This window comes from Cygnus olor, chromosome 1, assembly GCF_009769625.2.
Source record: "Cygnus olor isolate bCygOlo1 chromosome 1, bCygOlo1.pri.v2, whole genome shotgun sequence".
NCBI classification, from domain to species: domain Eukaryota; kingdom Metazoa; phylum Chordata; class Aves; order Anseriformes; family Anatidae; genus Cygnus; species Cygnus olor.
Genome location: NC_049169.1, coordinates 168,271,858 through 168,293,480, shown reverse-complemented (window position 1 = coordinate 168,293,480; position 21,623 = coordinate 168,271,858). Strand labels below are relative to the sequence as shown.

General features: G+C 32.0%; 1 protein-coding gene across 2 annotated transcripts in view; it reads right to left on the bottom strand.

The window, feature by feature from the left end:
- Positions 1 to 745: 745 nt before the first annotated feature.
- Positions 746 to 21,623, bottom strand: part of KLHL1 (kelch like family member 1) — a 248,999-nt gene continuing 228,121 nt past the window's right edge. The window contains exons 9-12 of one of the 2 annotated variants that reach the window (XM_040540618.1): positions 17,930 to 18,142; positions 12,950 to 13,121; positions 11,119 to 11,182; positions 746 to 1,739 (exon numbers count right to left, since the gene is read on the bottom strand). In XM_040540618.1, the coding sequence (XP_040396552.1) occupies positions 11,123 to 11,182; positions 12,950 to 13,121; positions 17,930 to 18,142 (445 nt within the window). In that variant the 3' untranslated portion in view covers positions 746 to 1,739; positions 11,119 to 11,122. Of the gene's footprint in view, positions 1,740 to 3,482; positions 11,183 to 12,949; positions 13,122 to 17,929; positions 18,143 to 21,623 lie in introns of those variants that run through there. The other variant, XM_040540610.1, reaches the window with a different exon arrangement.

The window sequence follows — 21,623 nt, the reverse complement described above, 5'->3', positions numbered from 1 at the left end:
CTGTATGGAAACAGAGGAGTTGAATCTTGATCAGCCTGAAATGTCCATCCATCTGAATTGTCTACCCACACAGAAAAGAGTTCAACTGAGTCTCACTGTGGAATGAAGTCAGAACAAATCTGAAGTGCATAAATGGGCTCAAGCAATACGAAGTTCTCCTTCTACATGCCATAATATAGATTTGTTTTATACACCAGGTAAACATTCCAACTGTGTGATACAAGCCAGCTGTTTTGCCTGCATATTTTCTTTGCCACCAAGAATTTATTTTCTTATTAATCATTTTATCAAGAAGCAACAAACAACTCACTTGTGCATGTCTCCTGCTATAATGAAGTCCTGGAACACACAGTTGTACATGTAGAGTGTTTTGTTGCTTTTGTTGTTTTTTTGTTGTTGTTTTGTTTGTTTTGTTTTGTTTTGGGTTTGGTTTGGTTTGGTTTGGTTTGATTCAGTTTGGTTTGTTTTTTTTTGGTTGGTTGATTGGTTTGGTTTGTTTTTTTGAGGGGAAGGGAGGAGTTTTTCATTGTCAGAAGAGATGAAAAACAAGAGAGAAATGACTGAAGTTTTGATGATATTATGTGTCATTCCATTGTGGCCTTGATAGTCCAACTTAAAAAAAAAGATAAATGATTTAACTATTAATGATTATCAGAGTCTTGTCCACTGCATTTACACATGGGAAACAAGGTATAGGCAAGTTTAAAACATGTAAATAAAGACCTAATTTTGTTGCCATATCCACTTAACAGAATCATCTCTGTAACACATAAAAACAAGCATATTTATTTTTGCACAGTGACACTTTCAGGATTCAAATTCATTAAAAACAGGTTGTGTCAAACAAATGTAGGTTACCAGAATTTAACATTGTGCTCTATGTCTTCACTTGCATTCTATACACATATGTCCAAGATATAATAGAACCATGGTAAAAGCATAACATTAAGTAAAGTGCTCTGCATATATTGCAAAATTTAGCACAGCTTAATTTAATGTATTTACAGCCATATTGATACATTTTTATAACATATTTATTCTCATACATTCCAAAACACTGTACACTTATTTTGCTCTGTAGTTTTCCTTACCATGGTAAACACACATATCTCAACATCCCAAGATATTTCTTAAATAACAGTTTTGTTTTCAACTAAAATTTCAGACTTCTAAATGGATCAATTCGATGCAAAAGCCCTGTGATACATCTGCAAGCAATTTAACTCTCAGATGACAGCACTGGAAGGTTCATTTTTATAACATACTGCTAACCACATTATGCATACTATAGCCCACTTGCAGGTAAGACTCAGCCCTTAGTTACTTCTAAGCAGCCATAATCCAATACAAACTCTTTTGGTTTGCATGTTGAATGGAGAAGCTTTTTAGTTTAAGAATAAGTCATCCATTATCATAAATATTCTGACACTGTATGTTAATTTGACTGTTCTAGACAACTTAGTGCTATTTTATTTTATTTATTTTGTTATTTTATTTTATTATATTGATTTTATTTATTTTATTCTGTCTATGAAGCTCTCCATTGTGTCCATAATATTTACCATTGTGTCATTTTTATGCTGGTTAACACTCTTCCCCTGACTAATTCTAATTTTACAGTAAATTATACTTTACAGTTAAATTAATTAACATATACTGAAATTAAAAAGAACATTGCCAAATAGTATCTGCTTATTGTGGTGTGTTTTTGTTTGTCTCTTCGTTTTGGTTGGTTGGTTCTAGGAGGGAAGGGAAAGATTCAAGTAAGTCAAGCAAGTAAGATCCATTGAAAACCTTGTGTTCATTTTCTTTATAATTATATCTTATGACTCTAATTTAGTTCCCTAATGTCAACTAAACATAACCAAAGATACCTGTCTCCTTCTCTAGAAAATGTTTTTAAAAATCTGTATTATGCAAGCTTATTCCAGGAGGATCTTGCCAAGTATTTTTATGCAAGGTTCTGCATATTATATGAAAAATGAAAATTTTCAGTTGCATAAATACATTAAATAAAATGCAGCTACAATTTAAAAAAATGTGGAAAAAAATGAATAAAAAGAGCAAAGAAAATGGCCTGTGATTTTTCAGAAGGGTTTAACACTTGTGGTTTACAGTGAAATGAACAATCAATCCCATGTTTCTTCAGAATTGCACAAAGAAAGACTGTGAATATGACAAAAAAAAAATACCTACAGTAGTTGCACAATAGATGTTATTTCAAAAGTTGTCTATAATTACAAAACATATTTCTTAAACTATTTCTATAAACGTTGTGTTGGTAAGGAATATATGTTATAGTGCAAGCCATTCACAAAAGAAATGGTAACATGGATAGTCTCATAAGAAAGTCAAGCACATTTACAGTTTCAGACGTCCCATTATTTGGTAGTTTTGTTCTTGCTTCATTGCTGGGATTTCTACTAATCCAGGTGCCCAAATCATACTTAGTTGCATTGGCACCCTTTTAAATCAAAATAAAAAATTATACATCTCAAGAGGGTAATGTATCTGTATGCATGTTTTAGATGAGCTGAACCATCCAGTGAGATGTGCTTGGTTTTCTCTTCTGCTACTATACAAGATCCTGAAATAACTAATTTTCATCGGTTACTGCAATTTAGCACATCTTACGTTTCTAAGTAACCCTAATTTGTGTCCTAAATGCTTCTGAAGTTTAATCATATGGACACATTTTGTAGTTTACTGTATTAAATTGCTGCCCTAGCTCCAAAATCTAGCCAGGTATCTAAATCTTAGTCTCTAATCTTAGGTAACCAGGAGCTGCAGATACAATTTATTGAATTTTGTTTTCCTTGTAGGTTAGCAGATATATTTTACTTCTTTTGTGTCTCATATGGCAACTCAAAATTATCCACTCTGAAAATCACAACATTGTTTGACTTCAGAGCATGGAAAATGTTTTTGTTTATACATAGTTGTCTTTTGCAGTTATGTTCTAAATGGAACTCCTGTCATAGTTATTTTAAATAAATGTTTGTATGGCCAGTTCCTTCTAAGTATTTAGCAGCTTCTAGAGATTCATCTCTCACAACTTGAACATTTATCTTATAAAATGTAGATATCTACTGTGTGAATAGCTGCATCTGAACTAGGCATTTTAGGATCCTTTTGCAGTCAGTGGAGAGAAACACACTTTTAGTGTGTGATTTATTTCACCTTTAGAATGAGATGTATCATGTCTGAGAAATATATTTTTTTTTTTCTTCTCCTCTAGTTGTAAGAAAAAAACTTAGAATGTTTAATTATGATCTGGTCATTTACACAGTAGATATTTATCTTTGAGAACGCTTTATTAATAAAGTAAATATCTGGATATTTATTCATTCAGCTGTTATTGAAAGTCTTTTTTCTCTTTTTCCTTTCTTATAGGATAATTGACCATTTTCAATTCATCGATATCCTGGAAAATATACAGATGTGAAAGAAGAAAAAAAAATGCCCCTTCCTCCCCCCCCCTTTTCATCTGCTGTTTCCACTGTGTCTACGTATGCTGTCCAAATCTCTACAGAAGTGCACTCAGAAACACCTTACAGTTAAAAAGAAAAATAAACCCAAGAACTCTTCATTAGGCAGTAGCAACTACTGTAGATTATTTTTTTAAATATCTCTGCAGAGTAAAGGAGATTTACTCATGACTTGCTTATAGAACAAATTTCTGACCGAAGATTTTGTTTTTGTTTTGTTTTTCTGAACAAAATCAAGTTTTTATGGTAAAAGGAATGTCTTCAAGTTAACATTTTCCATACTTACCCATGTCATACCAGTATTAATGAATATTAATTGTACTGTCATATTTATGTTCACTATATGTGACACTCACATGAAAATCAAGGTTAATATTTTCAGTCTTAAACAACTAAACTATTACTTTCAGCCTTTCTTATGTGGATGGTTTACAAATGCAAATAGCTACTGGCACTGGATGCATATGTATAAGGGATCATGAATTCATGTGAGTTACCTATACACGAGAACCTAATGTTATCTAGGATTTTTTAGGGCTTCCCATTTGAACTTCAGTTGCCACTCCGAAACTTCAGCTGTGTCTTACTTGCCAGCGTTGTGTGGATGTTCTTATATGGGAACAACAAAACTAAATGCTCCTCTACTTAATTTAAATATCGTATTATCTGAACAAGATCTCCCTATGGGAGCCTCCAAAAGCTTTGCTCTCCACTGATTTTTGTAGGGGACAGCTTCTATATTAGAAATACTTCACTAAGGGTAGTAGGGTTTTTAAATACAAGCCATCCATCTAAGTGAAAAAGATTGAATATGATCCTGGTTTACAGACATAATTCTAAAGAGTACTAGACTACTAGACTTCTACAAGAACAGATTGTTTTGTTTTGAAGCAGTTTTTTTTATTTGTTTTGAAGCATGATTCAGGAAAAACCTGGGAAAATATGGAGTGACAGGAGTAGAAGTTGCTTATACCTAGTTGAAAAGCTTTAACTGCTTTTCAAATCCTTAAAGAGTTTGAAAAGGATTTGGCAGCTCCATAGCCCCCCAAGGGAAAGTTGTGGATAGTCAGTGTTTACAAGCTACATTCTTTCCAACCACTGTATTTCTTACCTTTGCTAGTAATTTTTCTTATGTTCAGTTTCCAGGAGTTACAGTCCAGCACATATGGAAATAAAGGTTTTGCTGATTTAAGGATTTTGAGCAGTCTCTTTGCCCCTAACTGCCGCTAATCCCCATGAACTATGAAGCAGAAATATAATGAGGGAATTTGCAATGAAATGTAAGGTTATGTCAATTTGAGAAGCTTTATACTGCATTTACAATAAGGCTGAAGAATAATTATTTTGCTGAATATTTTATGCATTCTAATTTAAGTTAGAACAGATATATTGTATGGATATCTATTTTTAAACAGAAATATTTTTGAAGTTACTTTTAAATATTTAGATTATCTTCTGGGTTGTCACTGAGCCCGTATTACTTAGTATATGTATATCTGCTTGGTACAGTAGATATCCAAAAATTTGATATTCTCAGAATTTAAAGTATGTAACTAGTTGCTGAGCTCTAAGATATAGTTGAGTTACTGTTTTCAATAGTGAGATTTTAAGTATTACTTTGGGACAAATAACATTTTTTCTTATCTTATGGTGAATGTACAAAGGCAAGTCCCTATTTTACAAAAGAAATATAAGAAATGACTGCTTTCAAATAGTATTTTAATTTATGAGCTATTAGAGTGGTTGCAAAGTTATTTACTTAAAATCAAATTGCTTCTGTTGGAAATAACATAATGTTTCCAGGGAATGTCTTCTTGCAAGTAACAAAAAAATCTATTTCCCCAATACTCTTTTCACATTTCTTAGATACTGTTATTCTACTGCATTATCCTTCTCACAGTATTTTATATTCTGTTGTTTTGATAAATATCACCTTTATTACACTGGATGCTATCTGTATGTGGTAGAAAATATAACTTTGAATCAAACTTCTTGCAAGGCTAGAAAACTGCTCTGTGAGCAGTCCATGTTCTTGATTTCTGGTTTGTGCATGCCATAAAAAAGTTTCAAAGGTGAGTTGTAAATAGTGCATTTGATATTTTATTAACTCAACTGGAGATGCACTTTGGATTGGAAGAAATCTGGAGACAATGAGACACGTTCATAAATGAGCACCTGTAAGAAATGCGGATGCTAGCACTGGGAACATGAATTATGCATGACCAAAAATACAGCTTTTTAAAGTTTTAAAGTTGGAGTAATTTGTCAATATTTGGAAGTTCTCTAATAAAAGTGTTTACATTTTTATAAAACTCGTATTTGCATTTAAATATATAGATTTTTAGAATACTGAAGATATATCAAAGAAGTTTTACTTTGGAAAAGAAAAATAAGCTGTTCTTTGTTATGTCATGTACATCCACTTCTTTGCATATAAAGTGGTAAGGAATTGATTACCTGTATGCTGTACTGTTATACTTGCTGCTTTAATCAGAAACAATTCTGTGGGAAAATGTCCTTAAGAGTAGAAAGCCTCTACAACATAAAATACATGAGGGGTGGGGAAGGGATAAGGGTAAGAAAGCAGGAACAGTTATTTATTGTACATACAGCCAAAGTGCAGGTGGATTTTGAACACACACACAAAAAATAAATAAAAATAATTAAAAATTAAACAACAACAAAAACGTCCTCTTACAAGCTGTGAATTTGATATAGGTAAATAGTTCAGGTGTCATGAAATCCCATATATGTAGAGTCAAATGTCTAAATTTCTTACTATGTTACAGAATCATTCATGTAATGTTATTACTGCCATTTGATAATAGTTATAAGAGCTTTTTTTTAAGCCTTTACAGAAATGTCTTCTCTATTTATTCACAATGAAATAATTCATGCAAAATCTCAGATAACAGGGTATGTTTTATTATGCTCAGTCCATCGTGAGCACCCTAATAGTTATGAATTCTGTTATGGAAACCTGTACTTCATGGTAATCAGAGTGCACAGTGCCTCTAGTATTTGCTCATGGACATCAAGGTCTGAGCCATTAAACTTGCGTAACTTCAAGCTCATTTGTGAGTTATTTTTACTGAAGACATTTCGACTTGTCTATATATATATATCTATCTGTTTGGACCTTCTAAACATATAGAACAATCGAAATAATGAATATAATATAGCATTTTCTAGATGCATTTTAACATGAATACTGCTATAAGTAATGACCATCTAATGTCAGTTCTCTGCAGAATAGAATGATACTCAAGAAAATAATCTTTTTGGACTGTGTCATAATGGTTCCCTTATGTCAATTAATGCTAGCTTATCAAAGTAACATTATGAGATGGGTAACGCCCTTAAAACCTCCTTGAAGTGCTTTAACTATTTGACAGACTTCATATATGCTCATAAGTCTATCTTGAATGAAAAACACTGTTGTTTTATTTTTTAAGTTTACTTTTGCTTTTAAATTATATTAGTCTTTTGATCATAGGAACATACAAATAAATATGAATCACACATTTATGATTAAAAACAAGTTTAAAATATTGCTCCCTGCATACATTTTTTTATTGCCTTACTTGTCACTTTGATTCCAATGCATAAATCTGCAAGAAAATTGGACCTCAAATACTCCGTAATAGAGAGGTCCTCAAAGTAATGACTGCTAAATTATTTTTTTTAAGTAGTTTTTTTTTTTTTTTCTATTTTTACATCTAGCATCCACAACTGTCAAAAATAAAAACTTAAAGGAAAGATCCAAAACTGCAAGGTCATATAGTTCTATAAGCAATAGAGGGTCACAATATTAGTTTTTCTTCTGCAAAATGTTTCTTTAGCACTGCTATATTGATAGAAACAAACAAAAAAAAATGTGTTCTCAAAGTCATAGAAATAGACTCACCTATTTTGCTTGATGTTTTTCTGGAAAATTTCTATAAAATTATATTCTAGACTTTCTAGAAAATTATATTATTGGAATTCAACTATCTATAATTTTGAGGCTAAGTAAATCAGGAAGACTGATTTGAAACACAGGGATAACATTATTGTATTTTTTCTTGATTTTGTTTAGCTTAACAGCCAATCAAAACCATGAAAAAATAAAATTTCTTCTATGATTTAAAGAATATATTAATTAACATTAATGATATGACCACAGCTTATTCCCTCTTTTGTGGAACCCACATATATGTGCATATATATATGTAGAGAGAGAGGTGTATATATATATAGGTATTGTTTCTGCAAGCATTTCAAAGCTAACAGTATCATCTTTTGTAGCTGTCTTTTAAATATAAATCCTCTGACACGCCTTCTCCCAATATTGTTTTCTATCTCTTCATATAAAAACCTGTACAGACTCATCCAAAGCTGTAAAGTATTTCAGGTCCTTGACCTTCCTCCTATCTCAAAACCAGTAGTAGTAAGGAGGAAATTAATAAATCTTTAATAAATAATATAAAATAAATGAAAAGGATTTTTAGACACGAAGAACAGAGAAATGTAAGACTTCTCAGCAGCAACTCAGGACCTTATTTTAACTTCTGTTTGATTAATATAAAGATGTTATATTTGAGAGTGGGCAACAGTATGAACAAAATGGATATAATCCCTGTGTATAAAAAGAAGCTAAAGCAAAATGAAGACAGCTTGATAAAACTAGTTGATTTTCTAGAAATTAAAGCGTGTTAGAATGAATAAAATTGGAAAGCAAGAGAAAATAATAACATTTTAGAATATACTTAGAACATGAAACTAAAATTTGCAAGAAGCTTTTTGAAGCATTTTGAGGAATTTAGTTATTGATTTCACTGCAATTAATTTCTATTGGAGATCTGATTTTGTTGTATTTTTCACACTGAAATCAAAGGGTTCATCTGAGAGCAAAGTACTAAGCTAGATGAGACAATCCAGCGTTTGAAAAGACAGCTGTTTTTCCTGCATATGTAATACCATTTAGCAAAAGGCAGTGTATCACAACTGATTTTAACGTGTACATAAAAAAGGGATCTTGTTGGTCACATAATCCAAGATTAAGGTTTTATACCATTTTAAGTCCATTCCCTTGGGAGTCACAGGTGAAAATATTATTGTTTTAATAAGAGAAGAGTAAACACAATGGCAAGAAAAACCTAAATAATAATAATAATAAAACTTAAAATCTAAAAAAAAAAACAAAACACAACAACAACCAACGGAAAAAAAAAAAAAAAAAAAAAAAACAAGCAACAACAACAAAAACCACTTCTCCCTAAATTCTCTTTAGGAAAAAGTTGACTACATAAGGGCCTATAAAAAGAACCTGAAAGTCAGATTTTGATCTTATTCTAGCTAGATTTAAAGAATAAATTATTAATTTTATCATTTCAGCATTATTTCAGATAATAGAAGTGGACTAATCTGACAAATTTCACATGAGAATAATGTTACATTTTGGAAAGAAAAGTAAAGGAAAATTGAAAATGGGCATAAGAATATTGAGAGAAAAAAAGAGTGTAAACAGCATAAAAATCAAAGCAGAGAAAAAATATCTATCATAGATTGCAATTATTAGAATTCTTTTTTGAAGGTCAGTATATGTGTAGAACAAGCATGTTTGTATTGTGTATGAATGTAATGTAATCAAAAGGAAGTTGTGGGAATAGGATTAAAATTAATTTTTTAAGTTGATTAGGTATCTGCGTAGGAGAATGGCATGCTAATGCTTAATTGCAATTATAATTCTAGAAGCTTCTCGGTTTGGTCTCAGAAGGTTATGTTTATGTGAAGCAAAATTTGTAAAGAGGTAACATTATTAAACAAGGTGTTACAGTGGGAGAAAATTGACATGTTTGTCTGAAGAAGAAACACTAAATTTGTAATTCAAAAGCCAACAGGTTGTGGAAAAACGACATTAAAGAATTTACATCTGATTTCTAATTAGTACAGAGAACTATATAAAAAGATTTAAAATGGATTACTTAGGCTTCAGAACTGATGTTCAGTTTGTGTCAGGAAACAAAGATCTCCATGCAAGTTAATGCTGTTAAAAGGACAGATACATCTTCAAATCAAATGTCCGAAGTAGGAGTCTGTATATATTTTTCCATCTCAACTGGCTTCAAAGTTTTCCACTAGGAAAACTCTTTTAATTATAACTGTAATTCCTTCCCAAAATTGCTAGTGACAGAGGACAGTGACATTTGCACATTTTGACTATGAAATGTTTCTTAATGTATGAGAAAGGCTTTAAAGAAGAGGATTACTCAGTAGTCCTATTCCCAGATTTTGTGCCTCCCAGAATAGCAGAATTTCATATTTGAGTATTGGCCTTAAGATTTTAACTGATTCAGCTGAGCAGATAGCAAATGTCAATGTTAAACCTACTGCCAAGGCAAAAGCTCAAAGAATCATTGCTGCCAGAAATGATCAACCATAAAGGGAAGCACAGATGACACGAGTATATTTACTCTATGAAGGTTATTAGATCGGGTGGTATAATTTTGCCTTATTCCATTTGCATATATTCTCAATTCCCTACTTGTAGTTATTCTCAGTGGAAAGTGAAAAGTGATAAATTGGCCACTTTAATCAGGCAGCATTGTGTATGTATGAGTGTCAGAAAGAAATAAAATGTAGTATTTTTTTATCTCTTTTGAAATATGATGAGGAGCTGTCATTTTAAAATATTTTTTTTTAAAAGAGGCTGTATAATCTCTTCTGGTCATGCCTGACCTGTTACATGAGGCAATGTAGGAATAGTATCAGTTTTCCATCCTTTCATGAGTTTCTAACATGCAGAAGATGCATTTAATAATAAGATTAGAGCCCACATGCTTAAAATGAATATAAAAGTAACTAAAAATTAGGAAACTGCCCTTTTGACTCCCACTTTTTCAATAAAGCTCCGTGGCAGCCAAAGATTTGATTTGTGTGTAATTAGATTAAACACTCAGGCTTCCCCTTCAGTAGACTCACTTGTAAGATGCAAAGAGGTACAATCTGAACTTTAAAAAAAAAATCATCTTGGAGGTGTTTTGTTTTTTTTTCTTCCTACTGTAGAGCAACAGCTTAATCATTATGAATGAATGTTGAATATCTAGACTTTTTATCTCTTCAGTAAGAACTAAGTCTCTTCCCTTAAGTAACTGTGTAGATGAGAGGGCTGTAAGACACTTGAAGAAAAGACATGAACAGAAAAATGTTATATTATCTACTTTTCTCTTTCAAAAACACAGTTTAAAAGTGATTAAATGTACTTTGATGTTTCTGCTGTTAAAACTCTTTCAGCCATGAAAACTGTCCATGTATTTCCTCCTGCTTCTTGTCTAGAGCTGTCCCTTGATGCTATTGTTTATCCAGTTCTCCAGGACACATTTGTGAGAACAGTACAGAACTTACTACTGCCTGCTTACATATTTACACCTCCGACAGTCTGATTTATTTTTCTTCTTCTCAGAATATAAATAGTTATTATGATTTTATAGGGCATAAATCCTTAATCTTTCTCACTTTCAAACTTCTTCATGCCTGTGATCAACAGAGCATTCACTGTGTAAATCCTTGTTCTCGTGAAGTTATTATTCTTGTTGTCTGATAGAAAAATAATCATTTCACAGTTAGTAAAATCCTAAGCAGTGCTCACAAAGTCATGGTTGCTTGATGACTACAACACAGGCACCAGCTCTTCCAATATTTAGGGAAGCCATCTGCGGAAAATAAATAAATGAACAAATAAATAGAATTAACTGAATAGGGATGTCATGCAAGAGAGTTGTGTTAACATTAGTCTAAAATGTTCCAAACTAATGGGATTAAATACAACCCACAGTATCTTAATGCTGTACTTTTAAAATTACTTAATCACATTACATCTTTCATTTGAAAATGTAAGAACAGGGGAAAAAAAAAAAAGTGATTTTAGAGCATTCATTCCCTTTCTCAATCTGTTGATATGCCAGGGGTTTCCAAGTTCTGTAGACTGTGGTTGATATCTCCATTTCAGTCCCTGAGTCAAGGCCAAAGCTAACAATAACAAAACTGTATGGTTCCAGTATTACTAAACAGTGTCAAGTTTCCTTTAAGATAAGTTTGTCAGCTTCAGACACTATTTCAAGACATCACAAGTAGTTAGTAGTTGTAGGAGGCTGGACCTCTTTACTTATTGAAGCTAACGCAGTAGAGTCAGCATCTATGCTATTTAATAATAATAGTACACTGTAAGTAATACTACTCTAAAGCAGAGGTGTTACATGCTGCTGAAGTATCTGTTCAAGTGTCCAACTTATGTTTTTATGTGGAATGGTGGTATTTGGAAAATAAATTTTTCAAATGTTATCCTAAACAATGTCATAGAAATGCTCATTTGCCACTCAAATAACAATAGATAAGAAGGTGATGGTCTTCTGCATTCATTTTTACACCTTACATATCTAAATTTAAGCTTGAGAACAGAAGACTCCCTTTGCAGTCACAAAAAGAAGCAGACATTTTTTGGATATCTGGCCTGTTTTAACTACTTATTTTAGGATGATATATTTTCAAAGCATGTAATTTTCTTCACTACCTTTAAAAGGATCTTTGGGTCACTAATTCAGATGTAAGCATCTACATTGGTGAAATGAAATATATTTCTATTTCTTATATTTCTAAGTCTTAAAACAGAATTAATAAAAGAAAGCACTGAAAGCAACCTTTGTTTCCTCTGAAGGATTTGCTATGACTCTAAATCATTTCAAGTACTACTGTGAGATAACTACTGGTATAGGGTGATGGTTGGGCCGCACGATCTTGAGAGGTCTCTTCCAACCTTAATGATTCTATGATTCTACAGTTCCACGATTGTATGATTCTATGATAATTAAGTACATTTTCTCTATAATCGAATCACCAATCCCCACCTTCTTGCACAATAACAATACTTCTATTCTTTTATAGTCCACCATTAGGAGCTTCCATATAGCTTATTTCATAATATTCATCAAAAAGAAGGAAATGGAATTAAAGAATGAAATGAAAACTTGGCTCCATACTTAAAATAAATAAACGGTCTCATATGAAAAATCTTCAGAATATGCTGGTCAACAATTAAAATTCCGTGTTGACAATTTTTAGAACATTTCTTCTATATGAAGAACTACAAAGAGATAATTAGAACAGAAATTGATGAGAACAAGATTTTTGTCTGGAAGGTAAAAGATGATATTTCTAACAACTGTTTATTCTGTCTTCTGCTAGTTTCTTAATTCTATGTTGTTGGGTTTTTTTGTTTGTTTGTTTGTTTGTTTTGTTTTGTTTTCTATTTGCATGAGGAAACTCCTAACATCAAATTAAATCAAATGATAAAATACTAGGACTAATTTTACAGCCATGGCAATCTCAGATACCTTTTTGTTGTTGTTGTTTTCATAAAAGCAATGTTTTTCCAAACATATCAAAATGTGTTACAGAATTAAAAATACAGACTTTACAATTACCTGTGTCCATTCATTGGTTTGAGGGTCATAGGCTTCCATAGTGTTCAGGTATGTTTGACCATCATATCCACCTACTGCATATAATTTGTCACCAAGTAGACAGACACCAACAGCATCTCGAGGCATACTCAGTGGAGTCACCATTGTCCATGTATCAGTTTTTGGATCATATCTAATGAAAGAGAAAGGAAATTGAATGTTTAGTGGGAAGCTAAGTGTCCACTCATGCTGATCTTTGCATGAAATAAAGCACTTTTCTGAATAAATACATTATAAATAAATAATCCATGAGCATCCAATCCAAAATAGCAGAAATAAAAGCAGAAAGAAAAGATACAGATTTATTTTGTTCCCAGTTCAAGTATTTTAATGTTGCTTATAAATTTTGATTTTGTTAACCATCTTGGAAAAACAAGCAAAGAAAAAACCACAAACAAGCTTTTTATGGCTTAAAGTGTCATAAAATAGATGACAAGTATATAAGAACAATATCTGAATGTATGCATATATTTATGTATATATTTCAAATAAATAAGAATATTTTTGTAGTATATTAAAATATTCCTGATAAAATTATATTCTACTATATTTTATTTTCTAAAATGTTACTATGCAATGTTCATAGCCAGAAAACCTCCCCAGAAATTCAGGGGATATTTTTAACTGCATTATAGTTAGATTTTCCTCCCAGTTCAAGTTAACAAAGTAGTACAGTTTTCAAGATATTAATCATCACAGAATTTTTAAATATGAGGGCAGAATTCCTCTTACATAATGATAGCTATTCAAAAATTAAATATTTAGCCTATGCTGTTAGATAATAGCCTTAATTTATATATTCATTAGCAATGTAAAATTAGTTAATTCCAGAGGCCATTTCATTGTATATATTTTAAACATCTACTGTAAAACAGAAATGAATCATTTGGTTACTAAGGATGCCTGGAGTATTAAGTTAAATTAGATACCTCATTTTTAGATTACTGATATTACCAAAATACCAAATTATATCACAGTATGATAGAATTAATTTTACCAGTCCTTAAGCATCTATACTATGTAGCAACTATGTAGTAGAAACACTTTACACACAGTGGCAAAAATAAACAATTTAAGGATGAAATGTCTTTAACACACTTGTGTCACTTTCTTAGGTGTAAAGTAGATGACACTTTGGACATGACAATCTAAAATAATTATAAAGGAATTCTGTAATGTCTAAATATCTTATTTACAAGTGTTCTGACTACTGACTATTATTATTGTTATATAAAACTATGTACCAAAATTTTTGCTTGTAGTACTTTAAGAGGCAGTATTAGGTATAAGTTCATGTTTTGGGGGTGCCCAGTTCTTTCAGTATATTTTCTTGTAGTCTATACTTTCTTAATTAGAAGTTATTAATCCTACAGTAACTTTTATATATAGATGCTCTACCAAAAGAAAAAAAAAAAAAAAGGCTTTTACTACAAAGGTTGAATTTAGCAGCATCTGTAACTATTTCAGTCATTCATATTTTCATAAGCAAGCTGTATGAATACTGTTAGAGGTCTCGTTAGAGATTATTTGAACAATGGAAATTTATGAACATTTTTTGACATAAATATTGCAGCAGTGATGTTTAGTGCTTTTCTTGTGACCTCATTTGCTTCATAAGCATAACCTTCCAATAGAACAACAAAAGAATTAATTACCTTTACTTTGATCTTTATTAAACTGTTCTTTATAGTTAAACACACATTAGGGAAAAGACTCTGCTCAGCTATTGGCTGTTAATCTTTCTGGCTTTATTGGATCTTCTCAGAAAATAAGATGGTAAAATGTTGTGGTCAACTTCTTATGTCTAAAATATCTTTAAATTAATGGCGTTTTTCACTTTGCTTCCTTTTCATTCCTTTTTTTTATGTTATTTATTCACATTCTTTCATTTTGTTGTCTTTCTCTGAGAAGTTTTGACTTAAACATATACATGTGATAAATGTCTTTTAAAACTTGAGAGGAAAATACTTTAAAACAATGTTTGAATATGTGTATATGTAACAAGATTCATATGCATATGTAACAAGACAAAATACTGTTAATTTTGAATGGATTTTTTTTTCAAAGACTGTGTGACTTTTTCAACAAAAGCATTGTATGCCTCTAGCTGAAAGAGTTTCTCAACCTTCTTTTCCAGTGTGTATTGTATCTACACTTCCCTAAAGGCAATAAATTTTAATGTACTGTTTGATACACTGTTTTTAAATTACGAGGGCCAAGGTGAGGAACTGTAACAGCAGGATATCTAAAAATAGTTGACATTTTTGTCCTATTTGTTTTCTTTTTTAATAAAAAAGTAACCAAGAGCTAAATAGAAAGCTTGAAACTTAATTCTATTAACAAGACAGAATTTCAAAAGAATGTGACTTTTTTTTAATTGACAGGAAAATGTCTGAATTTTCTTATATCCTTTCTTCTGTTAAAAACAACTGTACATTTCATCTTTATAATAACTAGGTATGCCTTATGGTGCAAAGGTTTACAATAAAGTTCCTGAATGTGGAAAAAAAATATAATTTGAAATCAAAGTGGGAAGGGGAAAAGCTATAAATCACTTTTTCAATAGCTGTCACATTTGGAGCAAGTAGCATTCTTTTCCAAGTGTTGCTTCACTGCCAAAACATCTGCCAAAATATTTCCAAAATTGTATAATTCTTAAATAGGGATTATTGATTGTACCTTTAAAAAATAACACAACATTGTACTTTCCCAACTTGTGAAAAGCAGACAAATATACCTATTGTTTTACTTTTAAGTACTCAGAGCCACAGGAAATCCTCAGAATTGCATAAACTTAAGTGTTTAAATTGAGAATCTAAATTACTGTTGAGCAGGATTTAACAGCAGCATTCAGAAAACACATATCTGCTCTCACTAGATTTAAGTAATCTCAAAAATACATTAAAAATATATTTATTATGTCTCTTTAACAGTCTTTCAGGAAAGAAAAAAATAAAAAATTTGAATAATGTACATCCTGGCAAAATGTCTCAAGAAAAGACTTGTTCCTGAAGAAGAAGAGACATAGTTAAAAAGATTGATGCCCTAAATATTTACAGAAAGTAAAACTTTTATGGATATATGAAATAATATAATAGATCTCATCAACACTTATTAGTCTTTGATTTGTTAAAGAGTTTTTATTTTTGGAAGATGATGGATTATTTTTGAATGTAAAAGTAGACATATCAAATTACATCCAAGCCACCTTATATGTCTGTCAATCATTGGGAGGGTCATAAGACATTGTTCATATTTTAGTGAAGTACTTCACTTAATTCACTCTAATAGGTACTCTATGCAAACTAATAGCCTTACAAGTTCTGATCTGTGAGTCCTAACTTTTACTCTGGAAGCTAACTGCCCATGAAGTACATTACCCATATTTTTTGTTATCAGTGCAATAAAACCTACGCAAAGGACACAGTATAATGTCGTTCAGATATCAGAATATAAAATAACTAAGCATATGTATTTAATTGGTTGTTATCATACCCTCTGAGGAAGACAAATGTAATGGGATGGGTGTTATCTTCAACATCAGAAGGATTTTCTTCTCAGAGACCCAAAAATCAATTAAATAGATAGATAGATAGATGATTGATAGATAGATAGATAGATAGATTGATAGATAACCTTCCATGTAAGTACCATCAAGCAGAAAGACTTGGAAAGATTTCATATTTATAAATATTGTCACTAGCAGTCATTAGGAGTTAGATTTGATGATCCTTGTGGGTCCCTTCCAGCTCAGGATCTGCTACGGTTCTATGATTCTAAAATTAATATAAATTTACTTTATTAAAATTCTGGGTAATTTTCCTTACAGATATAAAGCCACCAGGATAGAGATAAAGGGAACCTAGGATTTCTCTGATGAACTTTCATCTCCTGGAGATGAGGAGAAGTAAAGTATTTTGTAGTAGACATGGGAACAACTAAGACTGAGCATATGGTTAACTTACAGAGTAAGTTTTAACTTAGAATTTTTGGATTAGTTGTTGGGTAACTAGTAAATTCTAATCAGATTCAACAGAAGCCATAACTAACATTAAATAAATGTTGAAAGACTTCAGATGAAAATAAATTAATAAATAAATTAGTGTCTGTCAGTGCCAATGCCTATCTTGACTTCTGTGTTTAGATCAACCAAGTACTCAAATATATATGCTCTAAACTTTGCGACTTGCATGTATTTGAAAGTATTTTTCATTATTCTACTTTAAAGCATGCAAAAGCTGAAATAGAAAAAAGTGATCCCTTCATGAAACATTTGAGGAGTGCCTTCAAAATTAATGCTATAGGCATGCCAACAGTGCCCTACTGCCCTAACAGATATTCTTGAATTTGTGGAATATCCACTTGTGAAATTCAGGGTACTGTAAATACAGCGTGTAAGGCTTATATCAACATATCAGAGAAGTAGTAGTAGTGTTAAAAGTAACACTGTCATGTACTGTAAATATCCATCACTTCAGCAGTTCAATTTTTATTGAAATAAAATTAAATAAAATTAAATAAATCTTATTGCTACATTAGAGTTACAAAAACACATGTTAGAAAATTATTTCAGGCCTGAAATTTTATTTCTGCAAAGTTTAATTTATGATTCTGCAATGTGTAATGTTTTGCCTTAGAAACAAAGATTTCTTAAAGGAGACATCAAAAGAGTGAAATTGTGTGTCCAATGTAATATTTAATAGTACTGTGAAAAAAAGGGAAATAAAATCATCTACAAAGCAATTATCTTCTGCAAGCCTCTGTGGAACTTTTCCAGTTAAGAGGAAGTTAGCATTTGCTGGGGGAAAGCAAATAAACAAACAAACAAACAAAACCAAAAGCAACAACAACAAAATACCACATCTGCTGAACTTTGCCATCATTTAAGTAAGAAAATGATGCTTCCAGGCATTATCTTCATAAAATTCATATAGTGGATACCTTTCTACATAGTCCAGCAGTCGGGAGCAGTGGTTAGAAGCAGGAGCATCATGACCTCCAACTGCATAAAGAAAGCCATCACATGTAGCCACTCCTACACCTCCTCTTCTCTTACACATTGGAGCACACATATTCCATTTATTTGTGTGAGGGTCATAATATTCCATTGAACTCAAACATGAACTTCCATCCCGACCTCCAACTGAATATAACCTAAGAAAATCCACACAATAAAGTGTTAATAAAACAACATCTCAGAACTGTAGTAATAAAGACAAGAAGTATATTTTTGTTTGGTCAGTTGGTTTGGTTTTGTTTTATTTCATTTTGTTTTGTTTTAATCTGACTTTAGCAAACAGGGGAGAAAAACAAAATATAGTTTCTCAAAAACATATGAATTTCATATGATAAGCAAACATAGAGGATTTTAATATTTTTTACCAAATCCACTTTCTACTTCGTAGAAGTACTTTCCTACTTCGCCCAGCTCAATGGCAATGAACATATTTTCTCTCTGGGAATGGGTATCTTCATTCTTTGGTTGCAGCAGATAATGCCAAAAGTGCCAGTGACACAGATTTGTCTCAATAGATTTATAAATCATGTAAACAGGGTTGCTACTTAACTGCTTATCATCTGTGAGGTGGAAGTGCAAGTGCTAACTTCTAATTGGTAATCCAGACAAACAAGAAAGTTATAATCCATTTATGATTGTTTCTCTGTGTTTTTATCATGCATCAGAGTTGTGGGAGTCTGAAAACTGCTGTCTGCATTTTAATATTTTATCTTGCATAATTCTTTAATACTGAATAGAATCAAAAGCTTTTAGTTCTACATTCCTAAAAAAAAAAAAAAAAAAAAAAAAAAAAAAAAAAAAAGCCATTCTGAAGCTTTGTATGCTAAATTACAAGCCAGAAGAAAAAAAAAAATGTACTCACTCTTTGATCTAGTATTCATCCTATTCCACATGCAGAACTCTCAATGGGAGTCTCATGTCTGGAATGAATTTTACACTTGCAATATAGGAAAGATCAAATATTCAGTGCAGTGCAGAAAAGAATATCTCACTATGTTTTAAATATGGATTTTTAAAAAGTACTAACTTGTCTCCAAGTTTTCAAAGATCTTGGATAAAATGATAAGTCTTGCCTACACTACCATTAGCATGGCTACTCAGCAAGTAAGGTAACGAGACCTCATCTCAGTTTACTGCTTCCTCATGAGGGGGAGTGGAGGGGCAGGTGTCGGAGTTCAACAAGTGTTTGGACAGTCATATGGTCTGAATTTTTGGGTAGACCTGTGTGGTGCCAGGAGTCGGACTCGATGATCCTTATGGGTCCCTTCCAACTCGGGATATTCTATGATTCTATGACACCCCCAGGCAGTGGATGCTGATTTTCTTCATCAGAATATATTATGAGGATTGAGTTCTGTAGGGAAGTCCTGGAAAACTTCTGAAAATATTTTAAATTTGAAATAGCAAAAATGTGGTGTCAAAACAAGCAAACAAACAAGCAAGCAAACAAACAAACAAAAAAAAAAACAATTCTTTTGTGTTTGGCAACTACCTGCAGGCAAGAAACTTGTTTCCTTCCTCCTTTTGTAATGGTTCCCAGGAGAAAGCAGTCCTGATTGCTCTTTCCCAATGTTACCATGCTGCATTCATTTCTTATATGAATCCTTTTGCAGTCTGTTGCCTTTTCTACAGTGCCTGGAGATTAACTAATAGACAATCAAGCTATTTTAAAGTTCAGGCATTGAGCAATTTAGGATGCAAAAGCAGCCTGTGTGAAGCAATTATTCATTTGAAAGCTTTTACTGTCCGAAACGGTCCATGAATTCAGAGCTACTTAAATGTGCATTCACCATTCCGTTTCCCTGGCATGGATGCTGATGAATAAAGAAAGTAGAATACTATCACTAAATATGTCACTGAAGCCATGTAATATTTTGGTACTGCCTGACAGACATACTTGTGCCAAAAGTTGCCAGGAGAAGCCATGGCTCCACTATAAGAGAGAAGAAGTTAAAGTGTCTGTGGATGCAGACTAAAATTATTTGTGACAATCAGTTTAGGTTTTGATTGTGTTTATACCCAAGCAAGTAATAGTTCATAAGATTAACAATAAAGTTTTATTTCACAAAGTTGTAGTTCAGACAAATATAAGCTGAAAAAATGAATAATTGTTTTAAAACTCTGGTTGTGGCTGAGCCTGAACACCTCAGCCAGGAATTATTTCCATTCTTCTGCTAAATTCCCTAAGCCATCATCACTCCCTTTAACACAAAATGACTGCAGAACAACTTTGCAAACAATGCTGGATATTATTCAGGATACTGCACTAAGCTTTTAGGATACTTTTATTCAAAGACATTTAGAAGTCTTATTTCTTTGTTTTAGTGCTCAGGGTCCTGTTTTGTTAGATGACTTCGAGTGAATCTTTTTAAAATTTTTTTATTTTTATTTTTTATTTTTGTCCTTATCCTTCTTGGTAAGAGTTTAGAGTAAAAAATTCTGCAGGGAAAATTATAATGCCTTTTGCTAAAAAAGTCTGAAAGCCTGGCATTACTGAGATTAGATATCATCCCTACAATTGCAAGGGCTACAGCCTCTTAGCTGTATTACATTGTGTTTCTTCGTTTACCCGGTACCACATCTGATTTGGGTGATTTGTTGAAAATACTTGTAAGTAGACTTTCATTTTCATGTGCAAATATGTTCAGAATTCAGAGATGAAAGAATCCATTGAGTATGAATTTAGCAAATAAAGAAATGTCTTGAAGTTGCGACAGAAGTGTTTCAGGCTGGACATCTGGAAAATGTTGTTCACTGAGAGGGTGGTTGGGCAATGGAACAGGTTCCCCAGGGAAGTGGTCACAGCACCAAGCCTGCTGGAGTTCAAGAAGCATTTGGACAACACTCTCAGACATGTGGTCTGATTTTCTGAGTGGTCCTTTGATGACACAGGAGTTGGACATGATGATTCTTATGGGTCCCTTCCAACTCCTGATACTCCATGAAAGTTCCTCTTTTTTTTTTTTTTTTTTTTTAAAAATTTCACATTGGAAATTTAAAATGTTATCTTAGTACCTTACTTTACCTAAATTCTGTGTATTACTTCTGTCTGTTCTTTTACTATACTCTAACACTGGGATACTACCACAAAAGGTCTAACTTTGCAACCAACACAGAGCACAATTTTTTCTGTTTCATTATTGGCGTCTGTAGACTTCTTGTAGATGCCATAACTTCTAATAGCTTTTGAGTACCTACAGTAGTTTAAGACTTTTATTTTCAACACTGCATGATTAAAAAGGAAGCTTAAGATATAAGCATAGTCACAATCACATAGTAGGATTATCTTCATTCATTTTTGAGGTGGGAATATTCTTTTTACTGAACTGTACATCCATCCACAGAGATGCATTTCATTAAAATGGTTTGAATTTATTTTATAGTTATCACTGTTTACAGGGGAAAATCAACAAGTGAAAATGAGCATTCAATACTGAGTATTTTTATGTCCACTGATCACAATGAAAGTTTTGCCTTACAAACAGATCTCTATTCTCCAATGGTCTAAATTTCAGCTTATTTAGACTGGGAGTAGATATGAATTTAGAACAAATTCAGTCTCCTCTGAGCTTGAAATTTGTTTTTTCCAGGATTTGGTCACTTCTTTTTGTACTAAGA